Source organism: Epinephelus fuscoguttatus, linkage group LG10 (assembly GCF_011397635.1).
Source record: "Epinephelus fuscoguttatus linkage group LG10, E.fuscoguttatus.final_Chr_v1".
In the NCBI taxonomy this organism is placed as follows: Eukaryota; Metazoa; Chordata; class Actinopteri; order Perciformes; family Serranidae; genus Epinephelus; species Epinephelus fuscoguttatus.
In genome coordinates, this window is record NC_064761.1 from 25,968,773 (window position 1) to 25,986,591 (window position 17,819).

At 43.1% G+C, this 17,819-nt stretch overlaps 1 protein-coding gene across 1 annotated transcript in view; it reads left to right on the forward strand.

Moving 5' to 3' along the window:
* The window catches only part of obscna (obscurin, cytoskeletal calmodulin and titin-interacting RhoGEF a), a 42,436-nt gene extending 24,900 nt beyond the window's left edge, over positions 1–17,536 (forward strand). Inside the window, exons 47-84 of the mRNA XM_049588654.1 lie at positions 89–201; positions 314–514; positions 658–740; positions 927–1,100; positions 1,368–1,527; positions 1,633–1,734; positions 1,914–2,078; positions 2,372–2,530; positions 2,649–2,826; positions 3,092–3,205; positions 3,316–3,483; positions 3,678–3,780; positions 3,862–3,991; positions 4,090–4,530; positions 6,288–6,469; positions 7,187–7,320; positions 7,401–7,513; positions 7,883–8,051; positions 8,174–8,261; positions 8,350–8,550; positions 8,639–8,699; positions 8,790–8,867; positions 8,958–9,130; positions 9,326–9,352; positions 9,473–9,625; positions 10,194–10,239; positions 10,338–10,415; positions 10,562–12,296; positions 12,409–12,537; positions 12,784–12,906; positions 13,396–13,563; positions 13,749–13,854; positions 14,334–14,573; positions 14,954–15,177; positions 15,298–15,312; positions 15,561–15,657; positions 16,377–16,526; positions 16,854–17,536. Of these exons, the coding sequence (XP_049444611.1) occupies positions 89–201; positions 314–514; positions 658–740; positions 927–1,100; positions 1,368–1,527; positions 1,633–1,734; positions 1,914–2,078; positions 2,372–2,530; positions 2,649–2,826; positions 3,092–3,205; positions 3,316–3,483; positions 3,678–3,780; positions 3,862–3,991; positions 4,090–4,530; positions 6,288–6,469; positions 7,187–7,320; positions 7,401–7,513; positions 7,883–8,051; positions 8,174–8,261; positions 8,350–8,550; positions 8,639–8,699; positions 8,790–8,867; positions 8,958–9,130; positions 9,326–9,352; positions 9,473–9,625; positions 10,194–10,239; positions 10,338–10,415; positions 10,562–12,296; positions 12,409–12,537; positions 12,784–12,906; positions 13,396–13,563; positions 13,749–13,854; positions 14,334–14,573; positions 14,954–15,177; positions 15,298–15,312; positions 15,561–15,657; positions 16,377–16,526; positions 16,854–17,034 (6,962 nt within the window). The 3' untranslated portion in view covers positions 17,035–17,536. The remainder of the gene's footprint in view (positions 1–88; positions 202–313; positions 515–657; positions 741–926; positions 1,101–1,367; positions 1,528–1,632; positions 1,735–1,913; positions 2,079–2,371; positions 2,531–2,648; positions 2,827–3,091; positions 3,206–3,315; positions 3,484–3,677; positions 3,781–3,861; positions 3,992–4,089; positions 4,531–6,287; positions 6,470–7,186; positions 7,321–7,400; positions 7,514–7,882; positions 8,052–8,173; positions 8,262–8,349; positions 8,551–8,638; positions 8,700–8,789; positions 8,868–8,957; positions 9,131–9,325; positions 9,353–9,472; positions 9,626–10,193; positions 10,240–10,337; positions 10,416–10,561; positions 12,297–12,408; positions 12,538–12,783; positions 12,907–13,395; positions 13,564–13,748; positions 13,855–14,333; positions 14,574–14,953; positions 15,178–15,297; positions 15,313–15,560; positions 15,658–16,376; positions 16,527–16,853) is intronic.
* The last annotated feature ends 283 nt before the right edge of the window (positions 17,537–17,819 follow it).

Below are 17,819 nucleotides of genomic sequence, written 5' to 3' on the forward strand. Positions count from 1 at the left end.
GATCTCTTTCATTGCTGTTTTTAGTCATTTATCACCTCTCCACTAAGTTACCCATCAGGTATATTATAGGTATCTTTCTAATTTATAGCAGCTCATGAAGGTAGAATGAGGACACCATCTCCCAAGCACCACCGCGCTCACACACCCTTAACGAGTACCGTCTCTGGATCAGAGTCAGAGGGAGAGGAGGATAGACGAGAGGTACTTTTTCCTATTTTCTGCTGCTTTAGTAGCAACAATCCGAAAAAGTGCTTGTATCCATTTGACTGTTAAGCCTTAAATTATGTAATATATTTGCTATTTTCCACCTCAGACATTTGAAATGTATGTGGCTCGAGCTGATTGCAGTCCGGACAGCGGAAACAAGGACAGTTTTGTTCTGAAGGAGGGCCAGTTCGTAGAGGTCCTGGACTCGGTTCATCCTGACAAATGGCTGGTGAGGACCAAACCCACCAAAACCAACCCTGCTCGACAGGGATGGGTGTGTCCAGCCTATTTTGAGAAGAAGAGGAAGGTAGGGTGCATAGATCCAGATGTTAACTTCAATACTGTGTAAAAATGTTATATTCTGAAACATTAATCATTTACTGTACGATGGCAATAGTAGCAAGGAGTAAAGAGTAATGAAAAGGCTTTTAATAACTGTTTTCTGAACAGGAGACCTTCCCTCAACTGAGAGCACCTCAAGAGGATCTTGATGGCATTGGGTCCACGGGAGAAGAATACAGGAGAGCTCTGAGGTAATTATATGCTGACAGGTTAAATAAACTGGAATACATGTATTTGGATAATTATATTTATTGTAAAATTGTATGTATGTTTATTTGGTTTGGATGTTTTATGCACTTATTCCTGCAGTCTCTTTATAACTTGACTTTTGTGATGAAGGAGAATGAAATACTGCATTAACTTCCCTTTATCTTTAGCCAACTGATCCAAGGCATGATTGATGGAGAGGAGGAGTTTGTAAAGGAGATGAAGATGTTCACCTCTCACCAGCTGAATTATTTGGAGTCTAGCCGCCACGTCCCCATCAACATCCTCAACCAGAAGGAGATCATTTTCAGGAATATCAAGGACATTGTGTCGCTGCATGAGAGGTAATACATGCACAAGGGATGCATTGTACATTAAAAAAGTTCATTTAAATGTGTTTAGACAACATGTAAATGAATAATATGCAAGTATGACACCATGTTACCGAAAACATTACCTGTATGTGTCCATGCTCAGTCAGCAGAGGCTTCTCCTGTTCACCTTTTGTGCCTTTTCTTAATTTAGTTCTAAAAGAGTGTCCCATGTCCCTTTGCACTGTGTCCTTTTTGTCAAACTGGATCAGATGTTCACATTATTTTATGCATTCTCAGGTTGATCCTTCCCGGGCTGAAAGAGTGTGCAACAGACGACGATGTGGCTATGCATCTGATCAAGCACACTGAGGACTTTGAGAAGTATCTTCACTACTTGGTGGGACAAGCACAAGCAGAGGCCTGTGTCACTGACAAGGCTGTCCAGCAGTATTTCAAAGTATTCACAAAATCTGTTTGTATTTAAATATAAACATTTAACATGAACATTGTGGAAACTAATGTGACACTCATCTACACTGCTTTTTTGTTCATGGCTTTTCAGGAGTTACTAGAGTCTGGTAAATCTGATGCTCCTGCCATGGATGTCCTTACTTTCCTTCAGCGCCCAGTGGAGAGAATTCAAACCTACCAGGCTTTACTGAAGGTCAGCACATATTTTTATTTTGACAAATATGCGTGTGAAAAATTGATCAATACTGTCAGTGTGACTGTGGTAATGAAATACATACAACACCAAGCACTCAAGCTTGTTCTGCTGTTGCACAAATTGTAGCCTGTCCTTGAAAGGTGTGACTGAAAGTGAAATCAAAACGTTTTTGGCAGGAGTTCATCAAGAACAAAGCCAAAAGTGGACAGAGCTGCTGTCTTTTGGAGGATGCCTTCTCCATGGTGTCCTGTCTACCCTGGAGGTCTGACAATCTGCACCAGGTGTCCCTCATCGAGAATTATCCAGCTCCTCTGATTGCCCTGGGCGAACCCGTGCGACAGGTAACTACAGATAACTGACTGTCTTTAAACCATTAACCTGAGGTTACTGGGAGATTTTAGCAAAAAGGAATATAGCTAGTGGCAGTTTTTGGCTGTTAGTAAAAGCTGACTGAGTTGAGTTATAACAGTGAGTCTTACTATAACAGACTGTCACTTCTATGACTAAGTTGCAGCACCAATTAAACTGATAACATTGTCCCTCAACACCCAAATTACTTGAGGAGTCATGAGTCCTAAATGTGCACTCTGATAAAAAAAGACTTTATGATCCTCCCTTCCCATCTTCCCTTCAGGGAGTCTTCACAGTTTGGGAGGAATCGCCAGAAATTAAAACGGCCTCTAGAGGGCATCAGAGACAAGTCTTTCTCTTCAAGGAATGTATCGTACTGTGTAAACTGAAAAGAGACACCAATATGAACAGTGACACCTTCAGCTTCAAGAACAAAATGAAGGTAAGCTCCATCCTTCTTCTTTCTTACGGTCGGTGAAGCAACACCTAAAAGAAACTGTTTAACACCACAGTAGGCCACATGTGATGAAAATTTCATTCTCACTTTTCAATCCACCTAGCTGATGGATGTGGAAATAAAGGAGACTCTGGGTGGAGATGAGAAGTCTTGGGGGTTGTGGCATGAGCACAGGGGCTCAGTACGGAGGTACACACTGCAGGGACGCTCCACCCTGGTGAAACTGTCCTGGCTCAAGGATCTGAAGGAGCTACAGCAACGTTTTAGCCTGCCCACCAACAGTAAGTGTTTCTTTGGGAAGGGAAGTGAATTCCAGGTAATGTTTGATAAGACTGTCAAATCTATACTGTCTATTTTCTATCTATACTATCTAAACTCTTCTGCTGTCGTGTCAGGTCAACTAAAGGTTTAGTCTCTCATCTCTTGTCCTGTGTTTTTCTCCCAGTTGTTCAGGGTCAAACCTTTTTTATGGAATTGACAAGGCATAGCATTTTCATTAAGTGCTTGGTGAGTGATTTCTGTATTCCTGTTTGTGTCTATCAAAAGGCCCACCGGTGTTTGCGTCACTGTTGTGTGACTGCACAGCAAAGATTGGACAGACGATCAAACTGACCTGCAAGGTCACAGGATCACCAAAACCAACGATCAGCTGGCTCAAAGGTCAGAAACGCTACTACTCACTGTATTGTTTTTCACACTTTGAATACATGCATCATGTGTTTTGGTTACAATGATGGCTTCATAATGAAAATCTGATGTCCACTTCTTAGATGGCCTTCCTTTAGAAGACGATCCTCGTCACATCATCACAGAGGACCGGTCAGGCACCTGCTGTCTCATCCTAGACAGCCTCACTGCAGAGGACTCTGGACAGTATGCTTGTTACGCTACCAGCTGTATGGGCAGTGCTGGTACTCTGGCCAAGGTTGTGGTGCACGGTGAGTCTTTGAGTGCATCTCAACCAATTGAGTGTTGTGATACACCAGAGCAGTGTCTGTATTTTATGGTGAACGTTGTTTATTAATGCACTATTACAGAAACACAGGACATCTATACTGTTAAAAATACTTAATTATATTAGTACCATGACCGTCACTGAAATTACTTTTAATGTATTTCTTCTTCTCTCCAGCTTCACCCAGATTTGTGAGTCGGCTGGAGAGTGCCTGTCTGATAGAAGGCGAGGATATACAGTTCACCTGCTCCACACTTACTGCTCCTTTACCACGTATCAGGTATGGAGACGCAGAGCAAAGTACATGCAGTAGGTGCTACATATGTTGACGCGTTGGTCACTGTGTGAGTTGGGTTTACAGGTGGTTGAAAGATGGCAGAGAGCTGACTGACCAGCAGAAATACCTAATCCAAAATGATGCTCGGAGTGGCATCTTGTGTCTGACGGTCACCAGGGCAACAGAGGCAGATATTGGACAGTATGAGTGTGAGGTATAAAACCCATATCCATAAAGTCTAGAGTGTATGAATAAAGTATCATTGATTTTAGAGATCTCCCATTAAGATGTCAAATGTTTTGTTATATTTAGCTTTGGAATGAGTTTGGCTGCGTCAAGTGTAAGGCCGGGCTGTGCCCTGCTTACGTGCCACCAATCGAGGACGACCAACCGCAGGACTTACCTCCTAAAGGTAGGACAGCCAGAGCTACTGAAGGTAAATATCCTCCACACAGGGTAGAAACCCATGACAGGGTTTTCATGTGGATGCTCCAAATCTTTGCCAGTTCAGCCGTGTTTGAGAGAGCAATGAAGCACATGCCATTGTCCAGTTTTACTTCAGTTCACCTCACATCTGATCCTGTCATCCTCTCCTCACTTTCCAACAAACTGCAACAATTTCCACTTTCAACCACTACCATTCATCCATTCTATCCAGTGGATGCCATTTTGAGATTGTACTCACATTTTACTTTTTTCATTTCACACACACTCACATCATATGTAGTTCCAACTACCATACCAGCTGTCACTTGATCTCCAGGGGCTATGGCACGGACTGCATTGTTTATATTGTGGCATTCATGAGCTAAAAGCACCCCTATGCCATTTTTTTTCCATTTATCATTTTTCCATTTCACGTATTGCCATTTGAGTAAAGTGATTACTGGGTTACGTAAGGGCAGCATGTGATAACTAATTGATACAATTGTAAGTTCACTCTGCCTGTATCTCAGCTAAATGCAATTATCAGTGGCTAACCCAAACCACCACCATGACCAAGTTAAACCCATACCTACACATAACCATCTCTGACCTGATACCTATGCATTACCAATTTTAACCTTTTCTCTTTGGTCTTAAAGATGTTTCACCGCTCACTTCATCTGTGCCAAGCACTTTTACTTAAAAGGTGTGAAGGCTAATGTCACAGTCATGAAAAAAAACCTCATGCTTCATACCTAACAACTACATCAAATAACCTTCTACTGCCATAACCCTGCAGGATCAGGTGGCTACCATTCAACATAAACACCATACTGTACTTCTCAGCATCCTCACCCATGAAAAGACATCAATACATTTATTGTATGGAATGTTTTTGTGTTTTCCATCATGTTTTCACTTTCCACAGAGGGCATGGATTAGGACAGACTAGATCAGTACAATCAGGAGAGATGGGTAAATGTAGTAAATATAGTTGTTCAAGACAGATTAGAATTATGGGATGATGATTCGACAGAAAGACTTTGGTGCTTATACTTGACAGAGAAATTTTTTAAGTGAAAGTGCAGACGCTGGTGGTGGCTGTGGCTGCTGACTCTGCCGAGGCTGATGAAGCTAATGAAACTGTAAAGACTAGGCTGTGATGAGAAGATGGAGGATGCACACAACAGCAGCATGAATGTACTTAAGGCAGAGAGAAAACCATATTTTAAAAGACAGCAGCAAGATGATAGGCTGACGGTGAAGGTGTGTCGCTGTGCTGTTGCTTAAATGTGATCAGCTGAGCAAGCAATTGTGAGTGAGCATGCCTACAAGGAGTGAATGGCAGATGATATGAGAAACAAATTACAGGTCTAAGCATGCAAAAGTATAATCGTCCTGATTGAACTTTTACTAGAGCTTCATTTTTCGATAACAAGTACCACTATTGCTTTCCGATATTATGTAGAAATTTGTGTTAGCAAGTATTTATTTACCTCTGTTACAGTCATCAAAAATCAAAGTAGTATAATACAGTAAAATGGGATTCAGCCAACTTCAATAGAGTTATTAGATGTTGATGAAAATTCAGTTTGTTATACTGTAAGTTTGACTTACAATATTCTTTACATGGACTATAAAGTGATATTTTTCTGGATTTTTGTCACCACTTCATGTTTTCCCTTCCATTGTCAGTAACCTACATGTTTTTCCATCCTCCCTCTACTATTCCCAAAGAAGGACCTTCCTCACATGGACCGTTCCATGTAAGTCATCATTGTCATGATAACAAATAACCACTCAACATTCCCCTTTCTCCTCTTGCCAACGCATGCCCAGCTAACTCTTCACTCCTACGAACACAAGATGGTCATGTGCTGGGCAGGTGTTCCCTTTACCTCCATGCAGGAGTGGGCTCATGCTCATGTCCTGTTGAAGTGTTGGGTTAGTGGGGTTAAACCCTCACATACTGAGGTAAGAAATGCATAAATACTGTTCCTGGTGCGTAAGGTAATGTACTCTCACTTCTTTTTCCAATGATTCAGTATACATAAAGTACAGTCAAGAAAAAAATATAATTCCTTCAAATATATTTGAAGAATTATTGTAAGTGTTTTATGTTTAAATTCCTACTGAGTGGTATTTTGGTTTTCATAGATGCAGACTCAGAGGGCTGGTCCACTGCCTTTGTGAAGAAATGGCTACAGACTGATTTCAGCCCCACCTCTATTGCTAAGATGCTCTTCCCCCCTGAACACCCTGAACAGTAAGTTTAGTGACACCATTGTTGTTGTATTAACCCTCCCCTCCATCCTTTGAATTAAACAGGCATCAGCCTCAACCTCATATACTTTGTCTATGTTAGGTTGATTTAATAATTAGTTAGAACGGGGTGGTAAAAGAGTAAAAATGTAACATGTAGAATCCATAAAATGTTTCTGTCTCACACAGGTCCTATGGGTGAAACTCTTCTCTAGTCACAAGCACGCATTTGTCCATTGAAATTTGTGTAAAAGTAGCCGGCCAATCAGGACATACCTACCGGAATATTTGTGGGTCCCTTTAGTGAGCTCCACCCGCTGTACCCATAGAGTCCAGTAGATGGCTGATGATATTGTAACCCTAGTAATATTAGCACAGGCAGAGCCCTCTACCTAGGGGCTCTATCGCTCCTACACCTCTTGCTGAAGAGGTTGCGGGATTCCATCGTCATTATTCTGCTCCTATACGATGGGCTCTGCACATATTCGAATAGGCACATCCTGATTGGCCGGCTACATTTATGTAAATTTGAGTAGGCAAATGCATACTCGTGAATGGAGGAAAGTATTACCCATAGAGTCCAGTTGAGGGCTCAGCTGGTGTAAATAGAACTAGGGTTACAACACTGTAACCTCCCTTTGGTGAAGAGATAATTCTTTCCCCTGAACTTACCAGTAATATTTAGTACTGACCTTTCCATTCATCTTGCCTTTGTCTCCAGAGCTGTAGTGGGTGGTACTGAAGAAGCCGTTCCTGTCTCGACATCCATGGAGCAGGTGGCACAGCAGCCTCCGTGCTACCCAGAGGAAGAGGAGGAGATCTACATCTCAGAGCAAATGCAGGAAATTACAGATGGTATTATTGTCTCTTTAACATAAGAGTTTGACTTCTGTCAAACTTTGTGTGATTACTAACTTATCTTATCTCCTGTGCAGCTCCTCCATCCATCCAGGTACCTGCTGAGGACCTGTGTGTAGAGCCCGGCCAACGAGCTACATTTACCGCCATCATCACAGGACGACCTGCTCCCAACATACAGTGGTATAAGGTAGGAGCGCTGTAGACCAGAGGTTTTACCTAAAGGGTTGGTTGCATTAAAATCTTTGGGTTTTGAGTTGAGTTGTAACATGTTTTAGGGGAAAACTATATTTCTGCCATATAAGTTACCTTTATTTTTACTGTCTTTGTGGATCTATGTTTAACCAGGTAAACATACCGAAATTAATATTGTCACTCACTGCCCCCTCTGAGAATGGAGCATAAAAGATTTTGGGGGTTAAACCTCCACCCTTGATAGGTCACAGAGGTCACAGGATAGCATTACATTGTTTGAAGGGGTCACAAGATGAAAGTTTGACCAGAATTTGAAGACCTGGTAGCTTTCCCTATTAAAACTCTACTCGCTCTGTGATTGGAGGATGGAGAGGAGCTTGCAGCCAATGAGAATGTGGAGATTGCGCAGCATGGTGCCCGCTGTTCACTGACAATAGTGTGCCCAGAGGGTGAGGACAGCGGCATATACACCTGCTTAGCCTACAGTGACTCTGGCCATGACTCATGCCACGCTGAGCTGACAGTGGAGGAAGGTAAGACAGCAACACCGCTGTCGTGCATCATTATTATAGTTCAGTACAGTTCAGCAGTGTAGCTTCGATGTAAAGATTGTTGGTGGTGGATCTGTTTTATTTATGTTTTGTTTTCTACACAGGTCCTCTGGAGTGTCAGGAGAGAGAGGTGGAGCTGGGGAAGAGAAGGAAGTTATTCTCTGTCTATGATGTCCATGAGGAAATTGGAAGGTGAAACTGTACTTTATATTGTAGTATCCAGCTGGCCCATGAGCCCTGTTAAAATCGAATATGACCCCATCATCTCTCTGTGCTTCAGGGGAACCTTCGGGGTGGTGAAGCGTGTAATCCACAGACGAACAGGTGAAGTGTTTGCCGCCAAGTTTCTGCCTCTGCGGAGCAGCACTCGGACCAGGGCCTTCCAGGAGAGGGACCTGCTGTCCCGTCTGGCTCACCCCAGAGTAGCTTGTTTGCTGGACTTTTTTTGTACCAGACGCACTCTGGTGCTGATCACAGAGATGTATCCTTGCTGTTAAATGCTGCAGTATAATCACTCTTTATTCCACACAGTGGGTTGTTGAGTTTGAGTTCTTTAACACTTTTTCTAGCTGCTGTTGTCATGGACTTCTGGACCATTTATTACTGAAAGGATCCGTCCCAGAGAGAGAGGTACAAGCTTGCATTTCTCCGTGACAAAATTATTTTTATCTTGTAAATATTATGAACGGCTGTTGACTAATATTCTACATTTTATTTCAGGTTCAGTCATACATCCAGCAGATCCTTGAAGGAGTCGGTCACATTCACTGCATGAACATTCTGCATCTGGACATTAAAGTGAGATTTTCAGTCCAGTCAATACTGCATTGTTGACTGTCTTTTTTTATTTGCAGTTCCTAACTGCGTTTTTATTTATACTCCCTTCAGCCTGATAATATCCTGATGGTGTATCCACCCAGAGATGAGATCAAGATCTGTGACTTTGGCTTCTGCCAAGAAATAGACACATCTAGACACCAGTATAGCATGTTCGGTACACCAGAGTTTATTGCCCCTGAAATCGTTCACCAAGAACCAGTCACTGTGGCCACTGATATTTGGTGAGTTTAACTACTAATTTTGGTAACTGAGACTTGCATCAGAAGGAATTTACAGATGTTTTTTGTGTGTTTTTTTTATTATGTGTAATGTAATGTCCAGATCTGTCCCTCTAGTGTTACAAGGAGATTTAAATGAAAGCGAAAAATGACTGTGTACAAAAACTTAACATTAATATCTCTTATTCTCTCTGCTAGGTCTGTAGGTGTTATAGCCTATTTATGGTATGTATGACTGAACTTTTAATATTATTCCCAAACTCTCAAACAGTTTATCAATAAGCTGAGAATATCATCTGAGTTTCTGTTGATTATTTACATCATGGTTTATCTTTCTCTTGACAGTCTCATGTGTCGATGCCCTTTTGTGGGCGAGACGGACCGTGCTACACTGCTGAGGGTGGGAGAGGGGACCCTGAACTGGGATGCCCCTGATGTGATGCGCAGGAGCCCTGAGGCCCAGAACTTTCTCCACATGCTCCTGCAGCCAGATCCAGAGTAGGGAACTTGTTTTATTATTGCTCACACCGCCACATCAATCCAGTCTCTCAGAGTCATTGAGGTTATTTTCCAAACTTTGTTTAAATGAAACAAAGTCCCATTTAATGGGACAAATCAGCATAAAGAGACATCTTTGCCACAGTGATATCCTACTCCTACTACTGCTACTACTACTACTATTATCCTATGAATTTGCACCCCACAAATGATGTTACATCCTTAAGTTACAGAGGTTATTTAGGCAATAAAAGTTACTGTGGTTAGGTTTAGGAAAAGAAACACAATGAGGACTTACCTTAAAATGACTCCCAAGTTGACATGGGTCCAAACATGTGACTCCAGGAAAAGTCCCGGGCGAAAGTCTATTTTTTTGTGACCCATCCACTACTCCAAACTGCCTCTTTACAGGGCCTCAGGACTGCTTTCTTGTTTACTGCCACCAGCGCTTTAATCATGTGATTGCAGCCTTTCTAAATATATAAAAAACTTGTGAAAACAGCTAGGTGGTTTCATGGTGCAACATAACACATGTCTGACCACTACCAATTTACCTTTACCCCTCTAGGAAACGACCATCTGCCTTTGAGTGCTTGAGCCATGAATGGCTCCAGGTGAGAGGAAATACAGCACAATAAGTGTTTAAATCAAATATACTACTGTAACTTAAGAACACAACTTACCACCCAAATCTTTGTCTCCGTGTTCACAGGATGAACATGCAGGAGAAGATACTGATGAAATCAACACAAAGACTTTGAAAATGTTCATCTCGAAAAGGAAATGGCAGGTGAGTTACTTGTCTTCATTTAAACCACAACCGTTAGAGAAAAACTGAAGCTCTTACTGATTTCTTGTGATGCTGACAGTTTTGATGTTTAATATGATTACATATCAAAATCTGTCTTCACCAGTATCTTTCCCATCTCTTCCCAGCGCTCTTTGACCTGCATTGGGTCAGTCCTCACATTGAGGCATATCCCTGAGCTGCTGGACGCTCCTCTCAGAGAGACCGCAGTGACAGTGCCCCGCGAGCCTCAGGAACACAGCAGCACCTCTCCGAGCAGTGGCTCCTCGTCTGAGTATGACGAAGCTGACTCTTGGGACTTTTTCCAGCACTACAGCCCGACTGAGGAGGAGGAGGAGGAAACCGAGGAGGACTATGATCCTTTAATGGAGAGAGCGCAAATCCCTGACTCTTTCGCCAAACTCCACCTGGATGCAGAGGAGGAGGAGGAAGTAACATTAGGGGAGGAAGAGGATGGGGAGATGGTAGGAAGAAGGAGTGTACTAGAGCGGAGTGTGAGCAGGCAGTCAGTTGCGTCATCGGATGTGTCGTCCCAACAGACTCCTCAGAGGGAGCGAAGGTTCAGCAAGGACAGTAATCAATCTCTCTACCTGTCTGATGGGGACGAGGGTTCAGGGAGTGATGGAGGTCGTATTCCTCGTGGCAGCGTCATCCGAAGCACTTTCTACAGCACCTCCCATCAGCTTTCACCCATGTCTGCCAGACACATGACATTACGGGACAAATTCCAGGCCAAAAAGCAGGAGAGAGGCCGCAAACCACTCCGCAGAAGCTTTTCAGGACGTCTCAATGAGCCACTTATTGAATATGTGGAGGATGAGACGGAGACAAATCGTGGCCAGAGACGAGTATCTGTCCAGCCCACGATGCAGAAGTCCTGCTCCTTTGACAGTGGTGTTAGCCTCGCCCACACCAATGCCCCCCCTCACAGGAGGAGCAGGTCTCTTGATGAGTATTCTAGACGATCTCCCAGCTCACCCGAGCGCACAAAGTCAGGGGAAGAAGAAGGCTCTCAAAGTCTGAAGGAAGATTTCACAGACGATGAAGTGGCTGGAAGAAACTTGTTGGCTATCCCGAGCCCTCGGCGACCCACAAGAAGAGGAGGTTCCGTCTCTCCAACACTGCCGAGTGGATCTTCTGCTCCCACAAACGTCCTTGCTGGAGACAGAATGAGCCCCAGGCTGGATCAGGAGCAGGCAGCAGGTGACACCTTTGCTGGCTCCCAGGGGTCCCTGGCTGAGTCGTCTATTTTGGAGCATGAGGGTTCTGAGTCGTCAAGTCGACCTGGCTCCTACGAGGAGCTGAGTCATGGCCATCTCAGAGGGAGATACAGATCAGGAGAGAGTGAAGGGTATGATGATCAGGGAGAGCCTCTGATTTCAAAATCCCCATGTTCATTCCAAGAAGTCAAACCCAGAAGCTCATTTCCCCAAGCACCGCCGCGTAACCGCACCCGCTCCAACCCCAACCTGTCCACCAACAGCAGAGGTCAGCTGGGGACCCCACTAACAGCGAGCCCCTGTCCCAGCCTCTCCTCTCTGCAAGCTCCAGAGAGGCCTCCCAGAGCCAAGGACAAGAAAGGCGGTGGTGGCCTCCAGAGGCACGCATCAGCTCCAGCCCTCGAAGCTCGGCCACCCACAGGAAGGTCGCCCAAGCTGGGACTGCTGAGGATCTTCCGCAGGCAGTCCTGGACCGGCCACTCGTACTCCCAGCTGGACGAGGCAGAGTTAGGACCCACACTGGGGGAGATCATGAAGCCAGATACTCCCACCATGTCTCTGAGGAAGAAAATGAGAGCTTCAGCCTCCAGCCTGACCAAGCTGTTCTCAAAGTCTTTTAGTAAGGAGGACGTGAGTAAAGGAGGTGAGCTATTACAAATTACACTAATTTTTATTCTGTCAAGCAGCAGATTTGAGTGTCATTTAATCCAAGCTAATGCTTTTTTCCTTTTGGTGTTGTGTGTCTTTTATAACAGGGCCAATAGTAAAGGGAGCACCTCCCATCCCACCTGAAAGGCATCGCAGCAGTGGTCTAGAGAGCCCAAAAAAGAGGACGTCCAAACTGTTGCCTTCACTTAAGATACCTGCGTTCAGAAAGTCAAAAGGTAGTAAATACGCTACAGGGATCAGGAATACTCAACTTGCTTTGTCCCAGGGCCACTTTTGCAAAATGGCTGGAGGCCAGGGCCAGTTAATAAACAAACACTAATAATTAATATATACATAATTAGCCTGGACCTCTGTTGGTAGTCTGGGGGATTCTTCCCTGGCCATTTTTAGAAAATGGTCAGCCTGCCCCCCAGCACCTTGTCACTGGCTGTGTATGTTTGTTCTACTCCATGTATTTCCAGATCTGCTAGTTCGTCCCAACAAGGCTGAAGTTTTCCAGTTAGATGGAGGTGGAGTCCTACTGGTTTGGAAACCAGTCCAGTCCAGTGACCCTGTCACTTATTGTGTGCAGTATTGTACAGATGGTGAGTTCACAGAGGTGATACAGGAGCACAGGCATTCAATTGGAGCTTTCTTTGTGTTAAAAAGAAACCAAATTAGTTGTTTATGTTTGTCAAATTTGATTGTCCCTAATACTGAAACATAAAATGTAATCTATTTGGCCACATGGACAAAATGTAGACACAGTCTGATAGAACTCAAAATAGTGCATCGCCGATATTACTCCAAAGACAGATTAGATAAGATTTTCCCTGATATTATTCATATCCTGACAAATGTATTTAAATATAAACACACTTTTTCTTTTGCATCTTGCCAACTTACACTGACAACTCTTCAGTAAGTCTTTATTCAGTATTTATCTACTTTCAAACTGACCTTGACAATCATTTTATTTTCTACCGTGCAACATCACTAATATCACTGTTGCTTTAATCTACTGCCAGAGCGTTATAATGTGCAGAGGTTGTGGATTTCACAGTAAAACCCATGTGCCTCCTGTGCCTCCTCAGGTGGGGAGTGGACGGTCCTGTCAGAGGAGGTGACTGACAGCAGCTATGTGGTGAAGGACTTACCCAGAGGAGCTTCTTACGTGTTCAGGATCGGCAGCATCACTAAGACAGGAGCAGGACCTTTCAGTGATGCTTCAGCACCTGTTGCTATGGCTACTCAGCCTGAGGGTGAGAGAAATACTCGCAAACTCAATGCTGCATGTTTGCTGTTGTACATGTGTGATCTGATTTGTTTATTTTTCCACATTTTACAGTTTGTTTTTAATCTGAGGCCATTGTTTGCACATGTAGCAGGGATTTATCTCACTGGTTTGGTGTTTCAGTGTTTAACCTGTATTTACTCTGTTGTACAGAGACTCACATTCCTCTGATCCAGACTGAGTCACTGGGGTCAAAGGTCACTGGGTCAGAACAACAGACAGCTCATAAGAACTTCAGTTTCCTCTCTGAGATCAACAGGTGGGATTTTTGAGTAGAAGCTGCAATTTTTGAGCAAAACTATCTTGTAAAATGTAACTGTTTTGAATTTACTGTAGTATCTACTTTTGTTTGTTTGATTGCACACAGTGTTTGTTTAGGTTTTATTTTGAAATATAGGTGTGACTTTTCAAGTTTCTTGATTTTGATATTTCTGAAATAAACCTCATATTTTGTGCTGATATTAAATATTTTTAATTTTTGTCCTTTTATATGTATATTAAAAAAATCAAGTATTTTCCAACAGACTTAAATTGTTGAGGTTCGGATTAGAGTCTTTAAGGAAGACAAACACTTCTGTGGCATGTAGACCTTCATCCAGTATTTACCTGCTTATTCAGTGTCACAGGGGACTGGAACCAGCTCCAGGATGCATTAGTAAAAGCATAGTCTCATCATGTTCCTCCCACTTTCTCTTTCACAGCCTTGCTCTGTACCTTTTTTGTGTTGTTCTCTCTCAGGGGTCGTTTCAGCGTAATTACCCTGTGCAGGGATGTTGAGACCAGCCAGGTGTTTGCTGCCAAGATCACCCCTTACCAGGCAGAGCAGAGACAGTTGGTGCTGAGGGAATACCAGCTGCTGAAGAGGCTTCATCACACTCACCTGGTGCAGCTGCACGCTGCCTTTTTCACCCCCCGCTACCTGGTGTTGGTGGAGGAGCTCTGTCCCGGCAAGGAGCTGCTCCACAGTCTGGCAATGAGGTAAAGGAAGGCTTGAGAAATGTGAGCCAAATTATGAATGACCACAACAAGAAGAGGTCCCTGAGCATACTGTCATGGATATGCACAAAAGAAAATAGGCTGACGAGTTGAGTTTGCAAGTTTAGTTAAGCTGCAGACAGACCGATACACACACACAAGCACACATAATACTACATGGATGTTCCCCTCCAGGGCCTCTGTAAAAAAATCTGCTGCTCATTACCTTCTCCAGGGAGGTAATATAAATATAAATGCTATAAATATCTTCCCGTTTTCCATCAGACTATGTCAACGTGGTTATTTTGTGCAACCATTTGAGACAGTCCCTCACATACTGTAAATCTTCAGAAACCTGTTCTATTGTGTTCTCGCCCTTTCAGGGATCTGTACGCAGAGAGTCATGTTGGCGAGCTGCTGGTTCAGATTCTGAGCGCAGTTGACTACCTCCACAGCCGTCGAGTCATCCACCTGGACCTGAAGTCTGACAACATGCTGGTGGATGACTGTAACCACCTGAAGATAGTTGACTTGGGCTCGGCTCTGTCCTACACACCCGGTCAGCCTCTCATCGTTGAGCACATCCACGGCCTGTCGGAGAGCAAAGGTACCGATGTATTGCCAGTTTGATTTCAAAAGGCAAACTACAGCGTGAAAGATTTTGATGCTCGCATTGTTGTAGATTCTTCTAGTGTACTAAACCTTTGACTGTCATGGCCTCCAACAGACCGCCGCAGCAAAGGTACAAACTCTTTAAGGGAGGACGGATTGATGGATGGAAATAACTCAGCCTAACTTCATCCACCTCAGCTGATCCTAGCTACCATAGCCTAACAAACCCAAGTCCATTTTCTATCTTTTTTTAATCCATTTTTTTTCTGGTTTGAATCATTTTCTTGATTCAGAAAATGAAGCATGTGAGTGAATTTGGCACTGCCAGTAACAGCACAACTCTTTACGAACAATATCCTGTTTCTGTCTGTTTGTCAGTTTATATTGTCCTTCCTAAAGCTCCGGAAATCCTGGAAGGTCAAGGTGTCGGGCCTGAAACGGACATCTGGGCTATTGGAGTTCTGTCCTTTATCATGTAAGTATGGAGATACAGGTGGATACAGCGTTCCCAAATGGTTATATTGTTGATGCAGCTGCTGGAAATACAATCTTAACGACCAACGACACAGGAAACACTGCATTTTATTTTCCACAGTTACTTCTGGATTCTGTTAATCCACCATCCGCCATTTCTGCCACTGGGGTAGTAACCAGAAAGAACTTCCCATGATACTTTTTGTTAACTGGGCGTAAGCTACCAATAGCTACGGGGAAGCAGAAGCGCTATCCTCCTCCTCTTTGGGTCACGTAGTGGTTGATGCAGTTCCTTTGCGCTGTAAATTAAGCCCTCATTTTCCTGAAAGATCGTACCCTGTCGCAGACAGAATTGCATATTGAAAGCCAGGCTTATGGGAGATCAATCCAAACACAGGCAGTGTGATTGCTCTACTGCCATTTGTTATATACTGGCACTTAGTCCAGACGAAAGGAGGGAGAATACACAAAAAGACGATGGTCAAACATAAGGGAGGAAACACTTGTTTGTTTGATTTAAATCTTACTACTTTACAATTAAGATTATATATTTGTGATTTAATAAATGTGGCTCCCACTTCTGCACTGCCACTACCTTTTAGCTGCAGGCCTTGGATTTTGAATAACTGCAACTGTCTGACTCTTCTGTCGCTCTGAGATGCAGAATTATGAACTAATTTAATAATAAACACTGGTTGTGTTTTTGTGATTCTTTACTAGGTTGAGTGCCGACAGCCCGTTCCATGCAGAGCACAGCTGGGAGCAGGACAAAAACATCAAGAAAGGGAAGATCCAGTTTGGACGCTGTTACCCTGGTCTGTCAGAGGGAGCCTTGAACTTCATGAAGAGCAGCCTGAATAACAAATCCTGGTGCGTGTCTCTCTAAATGTAGATAGTAAATGGACTGCACTTGTATAGCACCTTTCTAGTCTTCCAATCACTCAAAGCACTATTTACAGTAATTCACATTCACCCACAGCCACTGGGAATAATTTGGTGTTCAGTATCTTGCCCAAGGATATTTTGGCATGTGGACTGGAGGAGCCAGGGATCAATCCACAGATCTTCCGATTAGCGGATGACCCACTCTACCTCTGAGCCACAGCTGCCCTGTAGTTTGCAATGAAGAGACTTGTCGTGTGAAATATTGTATGAGTGAATTTGTGTGTATTCTAATATGATAACAACACTCCGCAGGGGAAGACCCACTGCAGCCGAGTGTCTCCAGAACCCATGGCTGCGTGCCCATCGTGCCCCACACAAAGCCCGGCACTCCAAAGTGTGTTTCTCTACAGACAAGCTCAAAGATTACCTCAAACAGAAGGAGGAGAAACGAGACCAGGTCAGCACCAAGCTTCAGGGTCCCTTCTTCCAGTAAGGCAACACTGTGGCGTTTCTTTCACCGCTAGCTTTTCCTACAAGCTCTACAATCAGCTCTGGCTCTTTTCTGTTTTTTCTGGTTCCTTTGATTTTAAAAATGTGATGCGTCTTAATGAGTTTTCAAAGTGTTTCAAAGTGTATTTATCTATTAGCTTGTATATGTGAGTGTTCTGCATTTTTAAGGTTTAGTCTCTTTAGTGTGTGAGTTGTAAAATGTTGATTTTATGACATGCTCCTCAGTATCAGACAGATGCATGTGTTTGGCCTTAAAGTAAAACCAGTGTTTTGTGCTACTCTTCTTCATACAGACAGCAGATATTTTCCTGAGTGATATATTTTATTTAAAAATGTACACATGTTGCCTTAAAGTTATAATGTACAAATGGAAAATCAGTTAGATTTATATGTGTTATTGAATGCTTCATGATACTTAAATGTTGGGATAGCCACCTATCCGAATGAGCTGATGAATGAAAGAATAATTAAATGGCACAAACATGGTCAGTCATCATCCTCACATTCTTTATTCAGTCTCATTTGTACACAAACACACAAGCATACATGCAGATGTTTTACATATAATATATGCAGTGATTTTATCTCAGATGCACAAACTTCCTTTGTAATAAATAATATGCAGCATGTAATTATTTAAATAACATAATACTAGTTGTAATAGTCATACACTTAACTATGAGTAGATTTATTCCTACTGTATAAGAATTCAACAGAACAAATAAATGAAAGTATAACTACAATATTTTAACGGTGAGGTACTGGCTG